The sequence below is a fragment of the Perognathus longimembris genome, chromosome 10 (assembly GCF_023159225.1).
Source record: "Perognathus longimembris pacificus isolate PPM17 chromosome 10, ASM2315922v1, whole genome shotgun sequence".
Taxonomy (NCBI): Eukaryota; Metazoa; Chordata; class Mammalia; order Rodentia; family Heteromyidae; genus Perognathus; species Perognathus longimembris.
In genome coordinates this window covers 45,130,577-45,153,635 of record NC_063170.1, presented here as the reverse complement: position 1 = coordinate 45,153,635, position 23,059 = coordinate 45,130,577, and the positions used below count along the sequence as shown (strand labels likewise).

General features: G+C 41.0%; 1 protein-coding gene across 4 annotated transcripts in view; it reads left to right on the top strand.

Annotated features, from left to right (window-relative positions):
* Positions 1-23,059, top strand: part of Thrb (thyroid hormone receptor beta) — a 374,473-nt gene that overhangs the window by 259,603 nt on the left and 91,811 nt on the right. For all 4 annotated transcript variants that reach the window (XM_048355963.1, XM_048355962.1, XM_048355966.1 and 1 more), the window contains one exon: positions 6,647-6,710. In XM_048355963.1, coding sequence (XP_048211920.1) covers positions 6,689-6,710 — 22 coding nt within the window. In that variant the 5' untranslated portion in view covers positions 6,647-6,688. The remainder of the gene's footprint in view (positions 1-6,646; positions 6,711-23,059) is intronic.

Below are 23,059 nucleotides of genomic sequence, written 5' to 3'. Positions count from 1 at the left end.
TGTTGCTGTCTAGTTCATCATCAAATACGTTTTAGAAATCAATAATAAATCATTTGCTTCAATGCAAATGTTTTGTTTTCACATTCTTGTTTGTTGTTTTTCATGCCTGTGTCTCAGTGAGTCATCTAACCACAATTACACTTTCAGGCATCTGGTGGTTCTGTGTGGTACCCTCAGGAATTATTTATTTCCTCTGGACACGATGAGTATGTTTCCAGACCATCAGCACACACATACACACACACACACACACACACACACACGTATACACACAAGTGCACAAACACTACTAAGCTTTCCAGTTGCTACAGACAAGCTGTCCTTCTGTCCACCAGGTGGCAGTAGAGGCAGTTTGAAAGGCTGGCTTCTGCCAACTGGGCTCTGCTGAAGTCCTTGCTCCTGCTGAGTCAGACAGTTCCCAAGCCACCTGTCTGCTCTGTGTCTGCAAGGCTACTCTCATTGTTTAGAAGCTGCCGAGATAATTGCCCACCTGTAGAGACAGGCAGCTGGAACCAAGCAACACTACCAACTCAACAGGAGGCAAGATGACCATTTCCAAGTTGGCTAGTCTAGCTAGTTTCTCCTTCACTTGTCTAGCACTGAATTATTTGACTAAAAGGTACTCCAGGTTTCACTGGGTGTGATGTAGCAGGTGGTCTTAGATGTGCAGGAGTTATCTGACCACCAAGAATCTTACCTGAACCACAGTTGACCCAGTCCTCAAAGTAGCAGTAAACGTTGGCTCCCCCAGCACAAGATGGAAGAGCCACCGTGCATCTGATTTAGTCTCCATACTGCCCTCTGGAATAGTCTTGTTCCATAGTCAGATTGTATCTCTAGATTCTTAACACCCCATGTGTCATTCTTTTGCTAAGTATTCAAGCCCATGCTCTATGAAGCGGGCCCTGGTGACCTTGCCTGGGAGAGAAATGGAAAAGGAGAAGGAAAAGAAAGGGGGGAGTGGAGGGACACACAGTCTCCAGCACAGGTGCAGACCAAAATGAAGAGTGAAGATGAGCCCAAGAAGGAGAGGGTTGGGCACATATTAAGAGAGGATAAAGTAGTAGAAGTAAAGGATGTCCATTGTGCTAAGAACAAAATAATTAGTCACAGCAAATTCATTGTATTGTCTCCTTTCCTGAAGGAAAAACACTTAACAGTGACTTGCTGAAAATCTGAAATGAAAAATAAAGTTTAGCCTTTGAAGAGCTATTTACTAATGTCTGTTTCAGAGGGCTAGAGTCTCCAGCCTTCACCCAGCAGAGGAATAGGACCCTGTCCTCCCTCAGAGAGATGATCCATTCACATTAATACGCAGGCCTCCAGGGCTAGGCTGGGCTAGTAATTGACTTTGAGTCGCCCAGGGCCTGAGGTAGCATCTGATAGAATGAACAGGGCACTAATGTATGAAACTGTAACCTCTCTGTACATCAGTTTGATAATAAAAATTTGAAGAAAAAAAAAAGAATGAGCAGGGCAGTCCTAGACTAAAGTTATGGGTTGGCAAAGTCCTCATAAACCTCCAAGTTTGCCTCTCAGAAACCCATCTTTCTTCTGCCTGTCACTTGAAACTTGCCTTCTTTGTGCTCCAGATCAAAACATAGTTCTCATATTCCCTTTCATTTTAGCCTCTAGAGCATATTTACATTAACTTGTATCTCTACAAGAAGGACTTGAATCCTAATAGAGACCAAAGTCTATAGCCAAAGGGTCATCTGGCATCTGAGTGGATTTTGTTTTGTGGGGTGTCTGAGCACCCCTGAAAATGTATTTCAAGAGTATGGAGCTTGTAACTCATTCTTTGAGGAGGCATCTCTAATCGTTGCAATCCACTAAGCTAACACATGAAGCATTAGAGGAGAATCTGGAGGGGGCATGAGCTAGCCTAGAACCATATCCCACACTGATCCGTTATTTTAGCCCAAGACATTAGTCTCAAAGGATGTCTGAGATGCTCTGAGAACAAGAAGCAGCCTGGGAAGGGAGGGTACTCCTCTTCTGAAGCAGCCCCCAGTATGAGATTCTGCATTTTCTGTGTCTAAGATTGAACAGAGAAGGTGCTGTAGCCGTCTCCAGCAGCGTCTCCCCACCCCCATCTGTCCTCAATGAACTTGACATGTTTCAAATTCTCACCCTCTGACAGCCTGTCGAATATTCAAAGCCCACCATCTAACCTTCCTGTGACTCTTCCCTTTCCTAGATTTCCTTCAGACTTTCTTAGATAGCTTTGCCATCTCCGCAGACATTCAACACGAGAAGCCTCTGTTAAAATGGAGCTGCTACATATGCCCTGGCCCCTGTCTGTAGGCAGTACTCCCACACATGCTCACAGTGAGACCCAAGATACCTGATCTACTTCCAGTATTGATAGTTAATCTCATTTACTTCTCAGCTTTTAAGGATGCAATAGCAACTTTCCCATAGCTGACATTTTTAAACATAAATATGTTTTACACATTTGAAAGGTGACTGCTCACTTTGCACACTTCCAGGGAGAACAAGTTTTGTTGTTGTTTTTTTTTTTCCTACAGAACATGCCACAGGCCTTGAAAGTGGGAAGAATGGACTGAGACATCTTAGCCCTGTGGGAATCTCCTCACAGTTCCCTTGTCACCTCACACACACACACACACACACACACACACACACACACACACACACACACACACGACCCCATCAAAGTGCTAAAGAATACTGAAGAATTAGTGTAACAGCAGTAATAGTATGCCTTTTAATGCTCTAGCCATAGTCATTGTTGTTATACGACAGTAACAATAGTACCAAATCACACTACACATCAAGGAGAATTGTACTAAATACTGAATGATGAAAATAATACTACATGTTTTGGTGCTGTCCGTAAGGTTGAAGTGTTCATAAGATTGCTATTCCTGTTCTTGGACAGTTTCTATTTTTGACACCTTGACATTAAATGTGTTGTGTTCTAATCTAGGTGAGGTCAGTCAGGACTCTTTGGGGTGGGGATGAAAGATACCTGACTTGAAGCAGCTTAGGTCAAAGGTCAGAAGGAGTTGACAAGTGGCCAGACCCTTAGAGGAGAAGGGATGCCACTGGGCCTCAGGAAGAGCTAAGCCAGATATAAGGCCCCAGCTTTCTCTTCACTTTGGGCTCTCTTTAAATGTCAGATCTATCTTCTCTCTCATCTTCAAATGGGCTTTGTCCAGGTAGCGGAGATATATGGCCTAAAACAGTGAATTCTTCTCATGAATTCTTCTAGAAAGGAAATAAACAAAATCTCTCCCTGTCTTTCCCTCCTCCTTTCTTTCCTTTCTCTTCAATTATCCTGGAAGAGGCAGGCACCTTATCAGCTCACTTCAGATTCTTGAACTGCTTGGTCAGAGAGGGCGCATTGTGGTTGACCCAGCCTGAGCCAGGCTCCTTCCCCCTCCAGAACATTTGTGGGGTCAGTAGAGAGGGGAGTGTATCATGTAAAAACATGGCAGCTATGGACTGGAAGCAGAGATTCATGGGAGCATAGTGTTTGAAAAGAGCGATAGAGTCAGACATTCACTATTGTAAATACCACTTGTGTTCTTGTCTGATCCTGATCCCTCTCACTTCGAATGCAGTTAAACTGTTGAATGAAGATAGAGCAGGGGCTAGTGGCTGGTATCCATTGAAAAGCTGGCATCAAGAACACATTTCTCTAGTAGTTAACATGCATCTCTCTATCAGTTGTCAATTCAGATTATTTCTATCATATCATAAACTTCATCCATTATATTACATTATTCAACCTGTATTTACATAGCTCATACTCTACTTGATGTGGAAGATAGAAGGATGAGACAGACAGGTCCTGCCCTAAAGAGATTAAAGTCTAGTGGGAAAGATGACCATGTAAGCCTATAATTTCCACTGAGTGTGACAAGAACTATGATCAAGGTATGAGTTCATCACTGTAGCATTAACGTAGAGCCAGAGACTGGCTATATATTAAGCCTGTGTTGTAAACACAGTTTCTCATCCATGTGCTTCCTCTTCTCTTACATTATTATGGTCCCTCCTTGTCCAGTGGCTTTCCTGTGCACAGTACGTTAATAGTTCACTCAGCACAACCTGGAGAACAAAGGAAGCCTGTCTTCATTTCCTTGCTTCACACTGACATGAAACAGGGCTTGGAAATTACTTCTCAGGACACCCTCCAGAAAACAGAGCCCAAGCCCCGTCTGTCCCACAATATGGCGAAGAACCCTGACCTCTATTCACCAGCCTGTGTCCATCTCTGTGCATCCCAGCACTCTGCTCTCCGTCAACGTGCTTGTGGCTGTTGGCACACTGAGACACCCCTGCCCCACACACACCAGCCAGAGGCAGTCTGACGGCCACTCTCTGTTGCTATGGATCTCATTAATATTGTGGTAAAGGGGAGGAAGTCAGCTCTGACTGAAGAAAAGCCCTAAGTGTGCAGATAAAGGATTCAGTTCTTTAGAGCCGAATATCTAAGACTTCAAAGTACACATCAGTAACCTGAGATTTTGTCCAAATGTGAGTCTCATTGAGATGGGACTCAAATTTTTTATTTGTGACAAGCTAGCAGCTGTGGCTAAAGCTACTGGTCCACAGATCACATTTTAACAAGCAAAGACCTGGATGGGAGATGATAATTCATTTTAAGATCTCTGGAGGAAAAAAAATAACCAATTAATAGGCTGGTTGCTTTCTTCTGAGATGGAAGAATGTGACCTTGAAAAAAATCCTTTTGAAAACTTGTGTATAGTAGGAACCCTTAGATCAAAGTAAAGAGGCCTTGTAATCTTACACAACTATATTTAAAATGTCTGTTCTGACTGGGTGCTGGTGGCTCATGCCCAAAATCCTAGCTACCTAGCAGGCTGAGATTTGAGGATCATAGTTTGAAGCCAGGCTGCACAGGAAAGCATTATGAGGCTTTTATCTCCAATTAAGTACCACAACAGCCATTGGTAGAGCACAAGCCTTGAGCCCAAAAGCTCAGGGATAGAGCCCAGGCTTTAAGTTCAAATCCCAAAACGCACAAAGAAAAAAAAATTCTCAGTTCTATTCAACAGACAAAGGCCTCATCTCTAAAATATATGCAGAACTAAAAAAATTACCTTCTTCCAAAACAAAACCGCAAAGAACCAATAGGCCCCTCATCAAGTGGGCTAAAGACTTACAAAGAGACTTCTCTGATGAGGAAATGAGAATGACCAAGAGACATATGAAAAAATGCTCTACATCACTGGCCATAAAGGAAATGCAAATCAAAACAACATTGAGATTCCATCTCACCCCAGTAAGAATGTCATATATCAAGAAAACTAACAATAACAATTGTTGGAGGGGATGTGGCCAAAAGGGAACCCTACTGTTGGTGGGAATGTAAACTGGTTCAGCCACTCTGGCAAGCAGTATGGAGATTCCTCAGACGGCTAAATATAGAACTCCCCTATGACCCAGCAGTCCCACTTTTGGGTATCTATCCAAAAGACCACAAACAAAATCACAGTATAGCCACAATGTTCATCGCAGCACAATTTGTTATAGCGAGAATCTGGAACCAACCCAGATGCCCCTCAGTAGACGAATGGATCAGGAAAATGTGGTACATATACACAATGGAATTTTATGCCTCTATCAGAAAGAATGACATTGTCCCATTTGTAAGGAAATGGAAGGACTTGGAAAAAATTATACTAAGTGAAGTGAGCCAGACCCAAAGAAACATGGACTCTATGGTCTCCCTTATTGGGAATAATTAGTACAGGTTTAGGCAAGTCATAGCAGAGCATCACAAGGCCCAATAGCTATACCCTTATGAACACATAAGATGATGCTAAGTGAAATGAACTCCATGTTATGGAAACAATTGTTATATCACACTTGTAACTACTTTCAACGTCCCATGTGTATCTGTAGCTTCTATTATTGATGATGTTCTTGTATTACCTTCCTGTGGTTGTACCTACACTATCTCTGTAATCTTTTTTTTTTTTTTTTTTTTAATTTTTGGCCAGTCCTGGGCCTTGGACTCAGGGCCTGAGCACTGTCCCTGGCTTCCTTTTGCTCAAGGCTAGCACTCTGCCACTTGCACCACAGCGCCACTTCTGGCCATTTTCTGTAAATGTGGTGCTGGGGAATCAAACCCAGGGCCTCATGTATAGGAGGCAAGCTCTCTTGCCACTAGGCCATATCCCCAGCCCTCTGTAATCTTATCTGAGTATATTGGAAACCGTGTATACTGGTATTGGAAGTAGGAAATTGAAAGGGAATACCAAATTTGAGAGACACAGGGTAAAAAAAGACAAACAACTACAAAAGCAATACTTGCAGAACTGTTTGGTGTAAGTGAACTGAACACCTCCGGGGGGAGGTGGGGAAGGGAAAGGGGGAGGAGGGAGGGGGGTATGAGGGACAAGGTAACAAACAGTACAAGAAATGTATCCAATGCCTAACGTATGAAACTGTAACCTCTCTGTACATCAGTTTGATAATAAAAAATTTTTTTTAAATTCTCAGTTCTGAGTTGTAACAAATCTCACTTCAAGCTAATTAATTCATATGTTATTAGAACAAAAAATTAAGTAAAATGCATTTTCCTTAATTAAAATGTATGTAATGTAATTTAAAAAATGTATTTTTGTCTTGTATTTTCTCTCTGTAGGCAATGTCAGTGAAAAAAAGGATCCAGAATGATTACTAACCTATGACGCCCAACAGTATGACAGGTATCTATATATTCCCTTGATTTTCTTTGTGTCTCCTTTTGTGTTCCACCTGAAGTGTTCAGATCCTAAAGGCCAATCTGATGGTCTTAGCAACCATTATTATTCCTGTGAATATATCCCTGCAATGTGTTCTATAATCTTCAGAAACTATGAGGCATATCATATAATGAGGATGGTAATGGAGGGGCAATGTTAGTCTGTAGACTTCCAAAGATCACCCTTGCACACTGAATGTTACTCGTTGTGGTCCCTCACATCCATGTAACAGATGGCTTTAGATCCTGACCAAGTCTGTGGACCTTCCCCAAGGTAGGCTGCTCATCCCACTCAACAGAAAAGTCTAATGGCATCCAGTGGAACACTATGAGATTTGTTAGCAAGGATTATAGCAGAGAGTGAACAAACCCCAGAAGGATGTAACATTCCCACAGCACGCATTCCTTGTACACCTAGAGCAGAAGTTGCACACTCATAGGCCCCTGCGGGGCCAGGCAAATAAAAGGAATGACTGAAATGGTGGGGTGTAAGGACAAATAAGAGTACTCAGCACACACACAACAATCACTGGGAAGCAGGAACAAAGCCCAGTGTATCCAGATAGTGCTCATTGTCAATAGAAGTAAGAAATCCACATTTTATCTTGTAAAAATATCAAAGACTGGTGGGCCAGTCAGAATGTGTTGCCTGCTGTTGATTCATGAGCTCTGATGTACACCCTTCAGCCTAGTACCAAGCCCTGTTCTTCTGATTCCCATGGCATTAGGAAGGATACCCATAAACCTCTAAATGCTCTGGTGCCTTCCAGGAAGGCTGAGCTGGAAGCCCAGCTGCTTCCTAGTGGGAGGAGCCACCTGTCCAGCATTTGCTTCCTAACATAGAAAGTAACTGTAGGTAGTCGTGTTTTCATAAGAAACAACTCCATTAAACGTATGTGCTAGTGCATGATAAAGGGCTCAATAAGAAATCATTACTTTGGAAGCTCATTTTATTTGTGAAAGGAAAGTGTCCCTTCCTCTTTCTATCCCCCCCCATATATACACACACACTTTCTCTCACTCACTGTGGGATTATAGCTACATATTTATTTTATAAAACCTAAAGGAAAACCACAATAAACTTGTAAACTGTTAGGACTAACTGCTTGCTCCAGGAGCAAAATTTGAAAGCCAAGTATTCATATTTTTTCTTTCTATTTTTCTAAAAGCAAGCAGGCCAACATTTTCATATCTGTCAGTCCCATACACATCTTTGGTACATAGGTTCTTTCCATTCCAATGCCTACTGCATTGCTTTAACCCACTTAATTTAAAATTAGGACTTCATAAAGTTGCTCTTCAAAAAAAAAAACACTGATACCTAGAGAGGAAATAAGAAAGTACCTTAACATGACATCTGAATAGTCTGGAATTAGGTCTCACTTCCTAGGTAATCTGAGGAGAGCTCTGCTCACATGTATGACATGTGATGAGCTCTGTTTTGAATAAAATCATGATTTACGGCATCAGGGAATTTTTTTTCAAATCTAAGAAGACCTAACATTTTTCAATACCAAAGTTAAACGCTCTGGGACTTTTTTGAAAAGAAAAGCAGCAAGTCAGACTGCTGTGCCAGTGTAAGCAGGCAGAGGTAAGGGTCTGTCGTGTGTGTGTGTGTGTGTGTGTGTGTGTGTGTGTATAACCTGGCAGCAGGAAACTAGGTGGTGGCATTATGTCATCAATGTTGCCTTTGAAACCAGATCCAGTAAGTAAAATTAACTCTTAAATAGAGAGCAGAAGGGGTTGGGGATATAGCCTAGTGATAAAGTGCACACCTTGTATACATGAAGCCCTGGGTTTGATTCCTCAGCACCACATATACAGAAAAAGCTGGAAGTGGCGCTGTGGCTCAAGAGGTAGAGTGCTAGCCAGTGCTCAGGCCCTGAGTCTAAGCCCCAGGACTGGCAACAAAAACAAAACAAATAAACAAAATAGACAACAAGAGGCCTTAAATATAGGCACCAGCTACCTAGACAGGAAAAAAAAAAAAAAAGAATGAGCAAGACAACAAACAGTATGTACTTGAAATCCAAGGGCGAACCACATATCCCTCATTCCTTGGCACTTCCTGTGAGGCCCTTGATTATTTAACCTCCCTGTGGGGTTCCTCTTCTTTTCAGCTATGGAGGCATCAGCACTGGGTGTAACAGGGAGGTGGTTGCTCCTATGTAGCTCTCTGTACTTATCCCTGTTTCCCTCTCTTGCATTCCCTCTCCCTCCCTTTGCATTTCCCTGTATTCACTTGTTTTATTAGCAGGTATTCTGTTAAGCATAATTCAGTATTTGCATTTTCTCTATTACTTCTGGGTTTGAGTATCTTTACACACACACACACACACACACACACACACATTGTCTACTTGGATTTCACCTGTAACTTGATATTCATAGTTATTGTCCATTTGCCTATTGTGAACTTTGTCTCTCTTATTTATTATTTTTGCTTTACTTAATGAAGTTTGTGTACTAATGATATCAATTAAGGAAGACAGTCTCTCTAAATCTTGTATTCCTTATGAATTGAGAGTGTATGACTAGCTCATTCCTAACTCTCCTCTGCTTTGAAGAACCTATAATTTACATTTTAAAACTGAATATTTATTAAATTTTCATAATGTAAAGCATTGATGGTTGAACATAAACCAAAGGTAATCCCTGGAGCAAAGTATTTTGTGTTTTGAGACTATTCTACGAAACCAGCTTTGCAAAGCCAAACAAAATTCAGAACTCAGAAAGAGTGGAGAACTCAGGGTTTTGTTATGAAGCCTATGGCATTTTCCAAGGGTAGGTGTTTAAGTGTTCCTTTTCATCAGATGCTCTTCAACAGCCATTCATTCCTCCAGAAACAGAATCACAGTGTGTGCATGTCATATCAGTAAGTAGAGAGCTTTGTGTGGTTACTGACAAAAGGTTACTACTGACAGCAAACTAATGACATACTTCAAAATGAACTAATGACCTCCCACTTGCTAGGCAGCTGCTCTACCACTTGAGCCACACCCCCAGCCCAAAGATAGCTAGTGTTACCAATAAACATAATGTTAATGTTTCCTGTTGTCAATAAGCAATCTTCAGCCAAAGGCTGTTACTCATAGAGACTGAGTTACTCATAATAGTGATATCGTTCCTTCTTGTTAGCCTGTTAACACTGCATTACCAGAATGAGTGTATAGTTGTTGGAAAATGGAATATATATTTATAATTACCTGCTTAGTACATAATTTTGCACCTGGTTTTCTTCTCCCTCTCGTTAAGTTCTAAGTAAAAGGAAAGGCTAGATTGAAGACTCGAACATCATTAAAAATGTTTTCTATTGCCAAATTATAACTATATTATTTGGAAGCACCCAATAGCAATGCAAATTTCATTCAACTTTCATTCAAATTTTACCCTCCAACTACAGAATTTTGGGGAACTTAGTCTATTTGTGTTGGAGGAGGTAGTTTATTAAGCAAAAGTCTCATTATTTTGGTTTGGCTTTTGTGCCAGTACTAGAATTTGAACTCCCAGCCTGCGTGATGTCCCTTAGCTTTTTCACTTAGGGCTGATACTTTATCACGGAGTCGCAGCTACAGTTCTAGTTCGTTCTTGTTAATTGGAGATAACACTCTCATGGACTTTCCTGTCCAGCCTGGCTTAGAGCCAGGATCCTCACACCTCTGCTTCCTGGGTAACTTTAAGCTTTAAGCAAAGTTTTACAAGTTTTGAAAACTATACATTTTCCTTATTGAGAATTAACTTGGTTATACATACACACAAATGGATCAGTTACAAAAACTTTATTGTTTTCAAAACTTATGTTTTACGGCCAGAAGCGGCGCTGTGGCTCAAGTGGCAGAGTGCTAGCCTTGAGCGGGAAGAAGCCAGGGACAGTGCTCAGCCCCTGAGTCCAAGGCCCAGGACTGGCAAAAAAAAACAAAAAAAAAAAACCATGTTTTAGTTGTCTATTGTTGTGTTTGTCTTTTTAAGCTTTATGTGCCAAAAAAAATTCCTTACCTATCATAAATGTTAAAAATTAGTAGATGCTTCTTTTTTTTATTTATGACATTTTACTTTTATAACCTTTTTTTTTTTTCTGATCCTAGGGCTTATACTCAGGGCCTGAGCACTGTCCCTGAGCTTCTTTCTGCTCAAAGCTAACGCTCCACCTCTTGAGCTGCAGCATCCTTTCTGGCTTTTTCTGAGTAGTTTATTGGAGATAAAAGTCTCACTGACTTACCTGCTCAGGCTGGGCTGGCTTTGAACTGTCATCTTCAGATCTCAGCTTCCTAAGTAGCTATGATTACAGTTGTGAGCCATTGGCACCAGGCTTAAAACCTCTTCTACTTCATGATTACTGAGAAGGTGCAAACAAATATCGAGAGTTCCCAGCTGCCCTTCACCCAGAACTCTTATGTTAACATCTTATCACATTTGATTTATTCTTCTCCCTCTATCTGTATCTAATTTTTATTTTGGCTTTTTTAAATATTTTTATTATCTTTAAGTAGTTGTACCAAGGAGTTGCCATTCAGCAACGCAGTTTATGAATACAATGTATCTTGCTCAGTCACAGCTTTCAACATTCTCACCCATTCCTCTCAATTCACCCCTTCCCTCTTTTTCCTTAATTTTGTAGAATATATTGGATGTTTTTGCTATTTTAACAAAGCAGTTTATGAATATGATGCATCTTGATCTGTGTTTATTTTTATTTTGAACTGTTTACATGTACTTTCAAAACTGTGGCATTGGGGGACACACAAACTGTTTTAGTTTATGTATGATAGTCTCTGTTGGGGTATCATGTTATGATTTACTGCTTGTGAAACTTAAAAAAATTCGGTGAGAATGGAGAGCCAAAGCTCAAGGGCTCGTTGGAGTAAGTTAGTTCTTCTATTTCAACATATGGTTCTTTTATAGTCAGATACAAAAATATCTATGAGGATACAATATGCAGTTCTCAACCATGTCTTCTCATTGTTACTCTTTCTTCATCCTCCATCCATCTTCCTGTCCCTTCTTCACTAGTCAGCAGGACGGGGTCGGGGGGGGGGGGGGGCAGGGTACGCAGGACTTTAGGCTGATCACCTTTTTAAAAGAAGGAATAATAGAAACCCAGGGAAGCCAGTATGTCACAGTGTCAATGTTTTACTCTGCCTTCTTTCCCTCCTGACACCAGAGAAAGCAGTCTCGCGACTAATTTGCCTACTTATTCCAAATTCTAATTATTCTAAAGCATCTGGAGGCTTATTTCCCTTTCTTCTGGATTCCTATTAACCTGACTGTGACCAAAAAAATAAAAAAGCAGTTAAATATTTCCTAGGCTTTTATAGAGCCAACCGTATACATTACCAACATTGCCATGAATCATTTTACAGAGAAGAGAAAAGGCATGCCTGAATAGGTAGCTCCACTGTTGTTTGAGCCAATTACAAAAAACAAGACTTGAATTTTATATCTTGGGTATGTAGCCACATGATACAGCAGCACCTTGAGGATTTCCTCCTCAGCACAGTATCATTTCTGAAAGAAATGAAGATCTCATTGCAAATAGACTAGGAAGGAAACATCAGTGATCTCTGCAGTGTGTGGAGGACGTGAAGGAGACTGTGGCCCACACATCACACAGCATGCCTTTAATTCACCCTCAGACAGCTCCCCCACAGAACACTACTCTGAACCGCTCAAACCTCACGTTTTCTCTTCCCTCTCTCCCTGGAGGATCACAACCTGTGTGTTTCTATACATACGCTGCCTCCTAGTCTCCTCTTTCCCTGCTCCCACCCCAGAACTCCACCTGCTCATTTCCTGTGAGCATCGTGGCCCCTTCTTAGCACATCCCCCATCTGCATCTCCTCTTCAAACCCCAAAGTAGACAGATCTTCCAGGAAACCCACTCACCCGGAAAGAAAGGGAAGGGAAAATCATAAATGTGTATCACTTTGCATGGTGCCCTGTCACACAGAAATTAGTAGAAGACAGTGAATATCCCTCCAGGGGCCCATGCAGTCTGAGGAAGAGAGCTGACCTGCATCTCAGCTCAAGGTCTTCTGTAATTTCTTACCATAGCAAAGGAAAAAATTAATAAATGAACCACATAAAGATACCAGAAGTATAGCTCTGTGGTAGAGCTCAGGCCTAGCATGAGAGGCTCTGGGATCCATCTCCAGCACTGGCAAAAATGAACCAACAAACAAGCAAAAGCATGTGGGTAGGGGGAAGAGAGAGAGAGTGAGAGAGAAAGAGAGAGAGAGAGAGAGAGAGAGAGAGAGAGAGAGAGAGAGAGAGACCATGTGCAGTTACCCTCAGCCTTTTTTTTCTTTTTCAAATTAAAAAAAAAACAATGTTTTCCTTGGCTATAAAGAAGGAACACTAACACTTCATATGATTCAAGGATGCTGGACTTTGCCATAGGGTATTGTAGAGCTGAACTGGCTCTCCTGTGTTTACCTGTCCCTTCCTTCTTTAACTTCCCTGAACTTCTGGAGAAGATACTGCCAAACGGAAGGGGATTTCTGAAAGAGACCATTCATGAACTGTTACCATTCCCTTCTCTCACACTGCTGAATCTAGAACTTCTGTTGCCAAGTCTGAGCTGCAGCTAGGCGATCAGGAAGTTGAAAACATCCACCAGTTAAAGCTTTACAGAGAATAAAGAAATAAATGGGGAAAAATAAGTTGCTTCTTCCTCGACAACTTCTATATTCTTTCTGAAGCCAGCCTTTCCAATGTCTGGGTTTGCCTTCTCTCACCCCAACCCCTAGCTCACAGTCCCTGGTCCCCAACCCACCTCTGGCATCATCTCCTTCACTACAATCACTACCCTCCACTGCCATCATCTCACTATCTCCACGTCTCCACCATCTGCACCCCAATAAACCCATCTCAATTAACAGTGGCAGGGCAGATCTGAACTTCTGCTGTTGTAAATGATGCCCAGAAGGTATCAAGGTTCTTTTACGGTGGGAGCTCTTTTCCTGTCTGTTCTCCAAGATGCCACCCAAGCCCCCAGTGGTGGTATGTATGAAGATGCAAGTTCCTTCAAAAGAATGGAAAATAATCTTGGCGCATAATGAAATATATGGTGTTGCTTTGTTTACAGTGAGTAGAGTTATTTTTACATGCCACCGCCACCTGTCATCAGCCCTAGCTGGGAAGTCCTAGGCTCCTGTTTATAAAACTCTGCTCTTCTCACAAGTTTCCATTATGATACCATCCTAACTCTGAGATTTGGTCATGCTGCAGTTCCCTGCACCCACCGACTGCACATGTCCTGGCATGGAGCTGACTTGAGTCATTTTCTCCAAGCTTCTCAAATTACCTGTTACAGGCCAAGGCCAGCGTGATCTTAGCCCACTGAACAAATGATTTGCCCAGTCTTACCCCAGTGACTACCAAATTTCTGGACCACTGATTCCCAAACGTTCAGGAACTGGGTTAAAGGAATCCAATTAGTGATTGTTTTTGTTTTGCTTTAGTCTTTGTCCTTTACTGACATTTCTGTCTTCATCATGTTAACATGCATTGTGAATTCCCAAAGGTAGGTATGCTTAGCAATCTTTCCTAGACTTATTGAAGTAGAAGCCTGTTGTCCAGGACCCAACCTCATCCTGCTCAAAGTTGGCATACAAGAATCACCCCAGGAGCTCAGCAAATCCTAACATCCTTCTCAAACGGTTAAACTGGAAGCTGTAGGTAGAACCCAAGACTCAGCACTTCTTTCAAACTCAGCAGACATTCTGAGCACAACCCAGTCTAAGAACCATGGTCTATCCCCTGTGTTTCTCTACTCTGGCTTCTCACGAAAGTCAACTGGGGAGCAATTTAAACTACCAATGCCTGTGTTCTACCCCTAAGATTCCATGGAGTAGTACTGGGGGACTCCTTAAATGATTCCCAACTGCTTCCAGTACTAAGAAAAGAGCAGTTGTATTCAAACGTGGTGATGGATATCAGAATCACTGGGAAGTTCGGTGAAAATGAAAGCAGCAGCACTCCTGTACTACCATCTTAGCTAGTGCTGAGAGCCAGGGTCGTGATGCATGAAATTAACCCTCTATGTAACTCAGATACACATAGAAGTTTGAGAACCATTGATACACATGGGTTCCCCTCACTAGCAGCCATGTTTTAGAAAATGTTAGTTTAGACATCTATGCAGATGCCTAACAACACCACCAAAAATACCTCAACTAGGCCTAAGGTGGCTACAGGTGACAAACTGAAATGTAATTGCTGGTGCTTTAGTCCCAAGGACTGCCTGTTGTTACTCTGTGATTACCAAATGTGTAACAGACCCATAATTTTAATTTTAAAGCCCTGTGTTTGCTCAACAGACAACAGCATCGAAATGGCCCATCCGAGTAGTAAACTCCTCAAAAAGATTTTTTTTAATGTACTCACTACCTTATTATGTAACTGTAGCTCCTCTGTACATCATCTTGTCAATAAAATTTTAATTTTAAAAAAAGCTGAAAAAAATTCCCTTAGATTACTCTACCAGGGCAGATTTCTCGAAAAAAATAAGCTAGTCATGAGAAAACTTGGTTCTCTCCCACAAATTCTTTGTGATTCTGTAGTCATGGACTTAGAAAACCATCTGTGTTATTTTTTGCTTTTTTTTTTTTTTTGGTGTGTGTGTGTTTTCCTGGGGATTAACCTCGGAGCCTCATGTTAGTAAGCAAATCTACCACTTGAACCATTCCTGAAGTCCTTTCACTTTTGTTTTTCAGATAAGATGTCATGTTAACTCTACCTGAGTTCATCTCTAGCCATGACCCTTCTAGCTCTCTACCTGCTTGCACCACAATGTCTGACCCTTCTAATGATTCTTTGTTTAAAAAAATTTATTGTCAAAGTAATGTTCAGAGGGGTTACAATTACATAAGTAAAGCACTAAGTACATTTCTTATCAAACTTGTTACCTCCTCCTTCACTTTATCAAAGTGTTTTCACTTATATAACATTCAGTTATAGGAGAACTTTTTTAATGTATGTATTTTAACAAATTAAATAACCTCATTTAAAGCCTCACGAGAGTGTAGTTCCCTGGTGTGCAATCTTCTTGTTCTTAGCCAGGCATACATATGTAACTCATTTGGGGAGGGTTTAAAAAAAAAAAACTCTCTGCTAAAAATGCTGAGCTTTTTCTTAAAGAAATGTTGTGAACTTGTATATAAATCACTTAACCTTAAGTCCAAAGAATTGAGGCACAGCATAGGACAGTCATTATGAACCTAACCTGTACACTTAAGTGTTCATTTAACTGTAAAAGAAACAGCCAATAGAATTAATACTCTATAATAAGGTGTGGGAGATGTATGTGGGAATTTGTATTTTTTTAAGAAGTCTATTTTTCAGATAAGCTTTTTTAAAAAAAAAAAAAATCTATGTTTAGCCCATCCCCACAACACCCATTTTCTTTGCAGTGGATCATTTAAATTTAGACCCAAGTAAATATTTCCTATATTTTCTGAATAGCTGAAGGCTTTTTCTTTCTCTAAAAAGTAAGAGATAAGAAATACCTTTGTTATTCTTTATTCTATTTTTAAAAAACATGTTTTAGTGAAGTCATAATCTAAAGCATTGAAGCAAATAATTCATGCAGAAGGAGGTAATTTTTAATACAGTCTTTCCTTGATGCAATACCTAATAAAATACACATCTTAAAAATTGCTGGTATTATTATTATTATTGCTTCAGCTTTAATAGGCATCAGTTCCCATGGTAGCCAAAGCAAAGGAATTATCTTCAGTATTCTGCTGGAGGCTCAGGCCTTCCCAAGATGCAGAACCTAGGATACCATAGGCACAGGATGGGGGAAGTGAAAGCAGGAAGTGGCAGGGAATACACATTTCCCTTCTGCAACAACACCAACAAAAGAAGTTAATTTCCCATAACTGGATTCTATTTTATTTGTAGTGTTGAATTGTGGTTCCCAGCATTTTTCTGTCAAGATTCTTAGTATTTACCCCCACCACTCACAACTCCCCTGTCCCTGTGCTTTCAAATGGTTTACTGACCAAGCTACATTTTATTAAGTAGTAAGTACATTTCATTAAGGAATAAAATGGGCTCTATTTTAGTAAAGGAAAAAAAAGGAAATTACTAATCTGATTCTCTTTGTGTGCCAAATGAAATGACCAATGTTTCCTATACTACACAGATAAATAGAAAATTATCTATTTCAAAAACATAGAGATTTTTCATGAGAAAGGGTATCAGATGCATCCTGTCATCATATAATTTCCTTTAAAATTTTCCAAACTCTTGAAATTTGCCATAGCTTCTCCCAATTCTGTTTGTATGGGCCTCACTAATAGATATTTAAAGAGAAAATTCTGAGTAATCTGAATTTCTCATCTCAAAGTAGGAATTATACTCCAGTATTATAGAACTATAAATGATGCCATCAGAATACTAATTACTGCTCACATTACCTTTAATCAACAACTCTTTACAGTAGTATTAAAAAAAATCAAGATTAAGTCTATGTAAATGAATATAAAATATACTATCATAGTAATGCATATTGAAAATATTCATGAGAATTTTGATTTCTTCATGTCATGCTCCAAATTAGATCAAGAAATTACCGGTATAAATTAGAACATTAGTAAATTCTCTGAGGTTTTCACATAAAATGCTAATTAAATTGAACACTTTTTAAGCATCTAAGATATTGGATATGGGGAGTATAAACATGACAGACTAATAGTCTTTTCCTTTCAAGAGTTCAGTCAAAGGATCACAGTTTCTGAGCATGAGAATGTGTGTGCTTTTAATCTCTGAGAAGGCTTATCGCAGCTTCATTGGGAGAATTCTTAAAGACCATTTGGCCCAACATCCAAAATTATAGGAAGAAAAGCTAAGCTCATGAATACAGAGAAACCTGTGTATGGCTAAATAGCCAGGCTGAGTACAGATGTTTTGGTTCTTATAGACAGTTCTTCATACTTCTCACTTCTTAAGCTCCTACTGACTCTAAATGAATTTGTAAAAATATTTAGTGATATAGTAGGAAGGAAAGCTATTTGGAATCATGCACCAGCTACTAGTGAAATAATTCTCTCTGCTACAGTAGATAAACACTCAAATCCCTGTGACTTCATTCAACAGAAAAAGGGAAAGGAGGAAGAAAATAGAAGGAAACACATGGACTGTATCATAAGCGAAACCCAATGCTATCATTCATTCTGTTGGGTAGAACTTGTTCACCTGACCATGATTTACTGCGAGGAACCTAGAAACCACAGTCTGGGTATGCACTAGGAAATATGGCATATGCTTTTGATTGGAGCTACAAAATGCATAGTAAAATTATGAAGGTGAGCAGGCTTAGAAAGGATTTGCTCCTTCTAATGGAGTCATCTTTTTTGTTTAGAAACCATGTTTCCATGGTCTGACCCTGTGTCAAGCAATGTCAGCATTTCTACAGCAGGTGAGGGTAGTCAGTTTTGACCACCTTTAGAAGTAATAGAACCAAGCAACTAGTGCTACTTCTGGAGTGTGCATGATATTGTGCAAAGAACATAGACTTTGGAGTCATGTATCTTTGGGTTCAAATCCCTGGTTTGTCACTTATTAACCTTGTGACTTTGAACTGAATTCAACTTCCTAATTGTCAAATAGGGGCAGAAAGAATCCTAGACTTGTGTGAAAATTTATTTAAACCTATCAGTACACATTTATTGAGCACTTCTTATTTGTCAGACCCTACAGTATACTCTGGGGAAAGCAGAGCTGGGAAAAAAGCTCAGGGAAGCCTGGGTCAATCTAGGAACTGTGTATAGTCATTATCACTAGTAGGTGCCCAAGAAGTGTTAATATCCATGCTTCCTGAGACACCTTCTACTGCCCGCTCTGCAACTGGATAGGATTTCTTCGTTATTTTTTTCTTTTTTCCTTTTTCCTTTACAGACCTATCTAGAAAAGCCCTTTATCCCTATATATTTTAGATGAAGCAAGCTAGTAAATACTTGTGTTTTTGTTAAGATGTGTTAGGCCAAGTACAAATTGTTCCTATTGTTTGAAAGTAGAATTACAGGGTGAGAATGTTTGTTTGTATCTATGAAAGAAAGCCCTTAAACTTGCAAGGGCTTCTAACATAAATTGCAAGCTACATATAAATATTTGTTCAGTAGCAGAGAAACAGCAAGAGCCCTCTTTAAGGCTGGAGGCCTTCACATTGCTCAGACTTTGGGATAAATCAGAGGAAGATCTTCAGAGGTAGCGAATGGCTTCCTGAAAGCTGAAAGGTCAATGAGGTCACAGAGGCGCTCTCACTTGTTGATACCTCAGAAAGAGCCAGCATGAACCCCAAGAGAAGAAAGGCCACAACATGGCTACCTTCCCATCTGGGAAAACTCTCACTTTTGGCTCTCAACTTTTTTTTCTTTCAGTTCTTGTTTTACTATTTCCTATGGTTTTGTTCTGCTTGATGATCTACACTTTACTTTCTTGCTTTATTCCTACCACAAAGCTATTTTATTTCCCTGTATTCTTTTATCTTTCTATCTTAAATGCAAATAGGATGGAGGAAAGGAAAGCACATCATGAATATACCAAGAGGATACATATCATCTGAACTCCAATCATGTTTTTATGCTCCAAACCATTGCCAACTTCTTCAGGCAACAAAGTGGCTGAATGCACAGGCCTAAGGTCAAGTCTTCCCAGAGTCTAGTATGACACAACATCTCTCCATGTGACCTCTCCCAGTTTTCCCTTCCTCAAAATTAGTCTCTTCCTTTGTGAAATGGAGATGATTGTTATTTATTTCCATACTAGTCACGGTTAAAAGAAATAGTGCAACCCAGCATCAGTGGCTTAGACCTGTAATCCTACATACTCAGGAGGCTGAGTTCTGAGTATCATGCTTCAAAGCCAGTCTTGGCAGAAAAGTCCATGAGACTCTAATTAATCACTTGAAGGCCAAAAGTGGAGCTCTTGCTGAAGTGGTAGAGAACTAGCCTTGAGCACAAAAGCTCAGACAGTACCCAGGCCCGGAGTTCAAGCCCCAGGACCAGCTAGCACAGAAAAAGAAAAGAAACAATGCAATATGCTTAGCAATTTGGCTAGAACATAGTGAACCCCAAATAATGAATGGTACATGCTGTCATTGTGGTCCATCATCACCATAGGTGCAGGCCAAGGGCACCAGCCCTCCCAGGAAAGCTTAGGGGAAGTTGTCTTGTTATCTTGCTTCAAACACATTAGAGGGTGAATTTATGCTCCCCATTACCCAAATGCCATCACAACCCACTCCATGGTCCAAGGGTAACATACCAATACAGTGTCACAGGGCTGACTGAGAAATGGGCCTTTTCATTCCAACTTCTGGCTGATGCTTGAGAATTATCCATTACTTTTAAATATCCCTTGGTGTGTTTACGTAGAAAGCCAATGGGTAAAGTTTCTGGGAGTCTTTGCTGTTGCCCTGCCTCCACAGTTCCCGCATTTCATTGCTCCTGCTCTTAGGAGTTCAGACTGGGACTGGCTGGTTAATCTGTGTTTTCAGGCAGGGAAGTGTATCCATGGTAGGCTGTACCCCTTTCCAAGCAGGTGGGCAAAGCATATTTATTTAGTAGAAGCCTGGGTTAGAGTCCAGGTTTCCAAGATTAAGAATTCTCTGCTTCCTGACCTTGTCAAACCCCATCACTTCACAAGAATTTTCCGTGTGCCACAAATCAGTTGAATAAAGGTCTTTGGTCTTGATATGCACGAGACCAGAGGACAAAACATAAATTGGCTACCCATGGGGCTCCTGGACCTGGACAGCTTGGCTGGCTCTGCTGATTACGTCATCAAACTCACTTCCTGATCTGCTCTTCTCTCGCTATCTCTCTCTTCCTCTCCTCCTCTCTCTCTCACTCTTCCTCTTTCTCACACCTCCCCTCCTTTCCCTTTGTCTCCCTTTTCTCCTTCTCTCCCCTCCCCTCCTCTCTTCTCCCCCTTCCCGTGTCTCTTCTTCTCTCTTCTCTCCTCCCCACATTCAGGCCACAACCCATCGCCAGAGTTGCCCATCCTCTTACAGAATGCCTGTGTTACTCCCAGGGGCACACTATAAAGTCTGACCACTAATAAGATTGGCACAGGAATCCTCTGAGTATTTCAGCCCAGTATTATTTGATTCTGATTAGCCAATTGCTGCCTTAATTCTGAAAACAAATTAGAAACATGGAGGACATGAGCTGCTAATTCCAAAACAAAGAAGTCTAGAAGATTCTCTGCCTCTGCCCAGGTTCACTTAGACAGCTCACACTCCCAGCCCATGTGTGATATCCAAGCTTGATTTTTCTTATAGCTGGCCTAGTGGCTTTGATCGAACCTTCTTGACCCTCTATTTCTTTTTCTATAGATGAGGTGGTTGAACTGGTATAGCACCAGTGTTCCTGTTAGTCCTCACTGTTCTCTAAATTTTACCCCTCAGAGCCCATTGCCCCAGTACCAAAGGAGCTAATTTGCCTCTGGCAGTGGGCATGGAATAGTTCTGAGCATCAGTTTTCCACACATGTCCTTAGCTGGCAGTCAGAAAAAGAAAGTATGGTGAATGAGGTGAAGTGATTCATAAAGTCACGTGGTATGGGTTAGCCGAGGTCACTCCCTTTGTTTGCATCATCATGAGCTGGCATGAGGAAGGCCAAAACTGTAGTCTAAATCTTGAAATGGGAAGAATTTATTCTGTAGCCCTTCCTGGTTTTTGGTTGAGGTTTTTTGTTTTGCTTTGTTCTTTCTTTTGGGGCTTTTATTTTGTTTTGCTTTGCTTTTGCTTCTGCTTGTATCCTTTTTCTGACATGCATGTCCCCCAAACATGTGTCTTAGCAGCTGAGAAAGACCATAGCCTAAGATTTAGGATGATTGATAGCACATACATGGCTTTTAGCAAATATTTGCAATAAAGGGAAATTAAAGTAAGGCTTATTTAACATGCATGAAGAAGTGTTATTTTTTCAAACCCCAGGTTGGTCCTGGGGCTTGAACACAGGGCCTGGGTGCTGTCCCTGAGCTATTTCACTCAAGGCTAGCACTCTACTACTTTGAGTCACAGTACTACTAACAGTTTTCTGGTGGTTAATTGGGGCTAGGAGTCTTACAGACTTTCCTGTCTGGGCTGGCTTTGAACCTCAATCCTCAGAGCTCAGCCTCCTGAGTAGCTAGGATTACAGGTGTGAGTACCAGGTGCCAGGCATGCATGGTTTCATATCGTGTTTGTTTCCTTGCAGGAAATTAAACGCAATCTATACCAAGTGCAAGTCATTGTTGGCAACAAGAAAAGCATCCATGATTATATTCTACTGGTACCATAGCCCATATAGATTATATATATTATGATTTTTGAAGCCAGCCATGCCTTACAAATCCCTCCGTTTCTCCCACCTACTCAAAAAAATGTCCATATTATTATGATTCCCTCACTAAAAAATCCATTCAGCAGAGCTGACTTGAGATCACAAATTATTTCAAATATAAATGTTCCTGCTAGCACCGAATCCACCACATCCATACCTCATTTGTATTAATCCTATAAGACTTTCCCTCCTAGCATCAGGCATGCTGATTGGTAGGAAGAAAAAGATAGCAAGCACAGAGAGGAAACAGCTCCAGGGAAGAGAAAAGGCCTTTAAATCAGAACCATGAAAAATTCACCTCACAATTTTTGCCCAAGTCAGGCTTTCTCAATATCAACTGTCCTACACCCCCTCAGTGTCAGCTTCACACCAATGCCTGCCAAGTGATGACCCCCAAAGCCATCTTCCAACACAGCTAACATCTCCAAGGAGGACAGAAAACTTGGCAAGGACCCTCACCAAGGGGCAGCCCCATGGAACACATGGTAACATCCATCTCATCTCTATATCTCTCTTTAAACCAATACACAAGTATCTGCCAAATCATCCTCCCAGGGTTGGGGATATGGCCTAGTGGCAAGAGTGCTTGCCTCGTATACATGAGGCCCTGCGTTCAATTCCCCAGCACTACATATACAGAAAATGGCCAGAAGGGGTGCTGTGGCTCAAGTGGCAGAGTGCTATCCTTGAGCAAAAAGAAGCCAGGGACAGTGCTCAGACCCTGAGTCCAAGCCCCAGGACTGCCCCCCCCCCAAAAAAAAATCATTCTTCCATGGAGACAATTGGCAGAAATGAGATCGTTCTTCCAGAGTGGCATCATCCTTCCTCATTGCTCATTCTTCAAGCCAATACACTTTCCCCCCACTCCCTACTCCCCACCCCCTAAATTGGCACAGCTGTTGATAGGCTTCCCCAGGAGACACACAGCCCATTCTGCACCGTGGCAAAAATTGAGTGATTTTCAGTACCTTCCAATACCTCC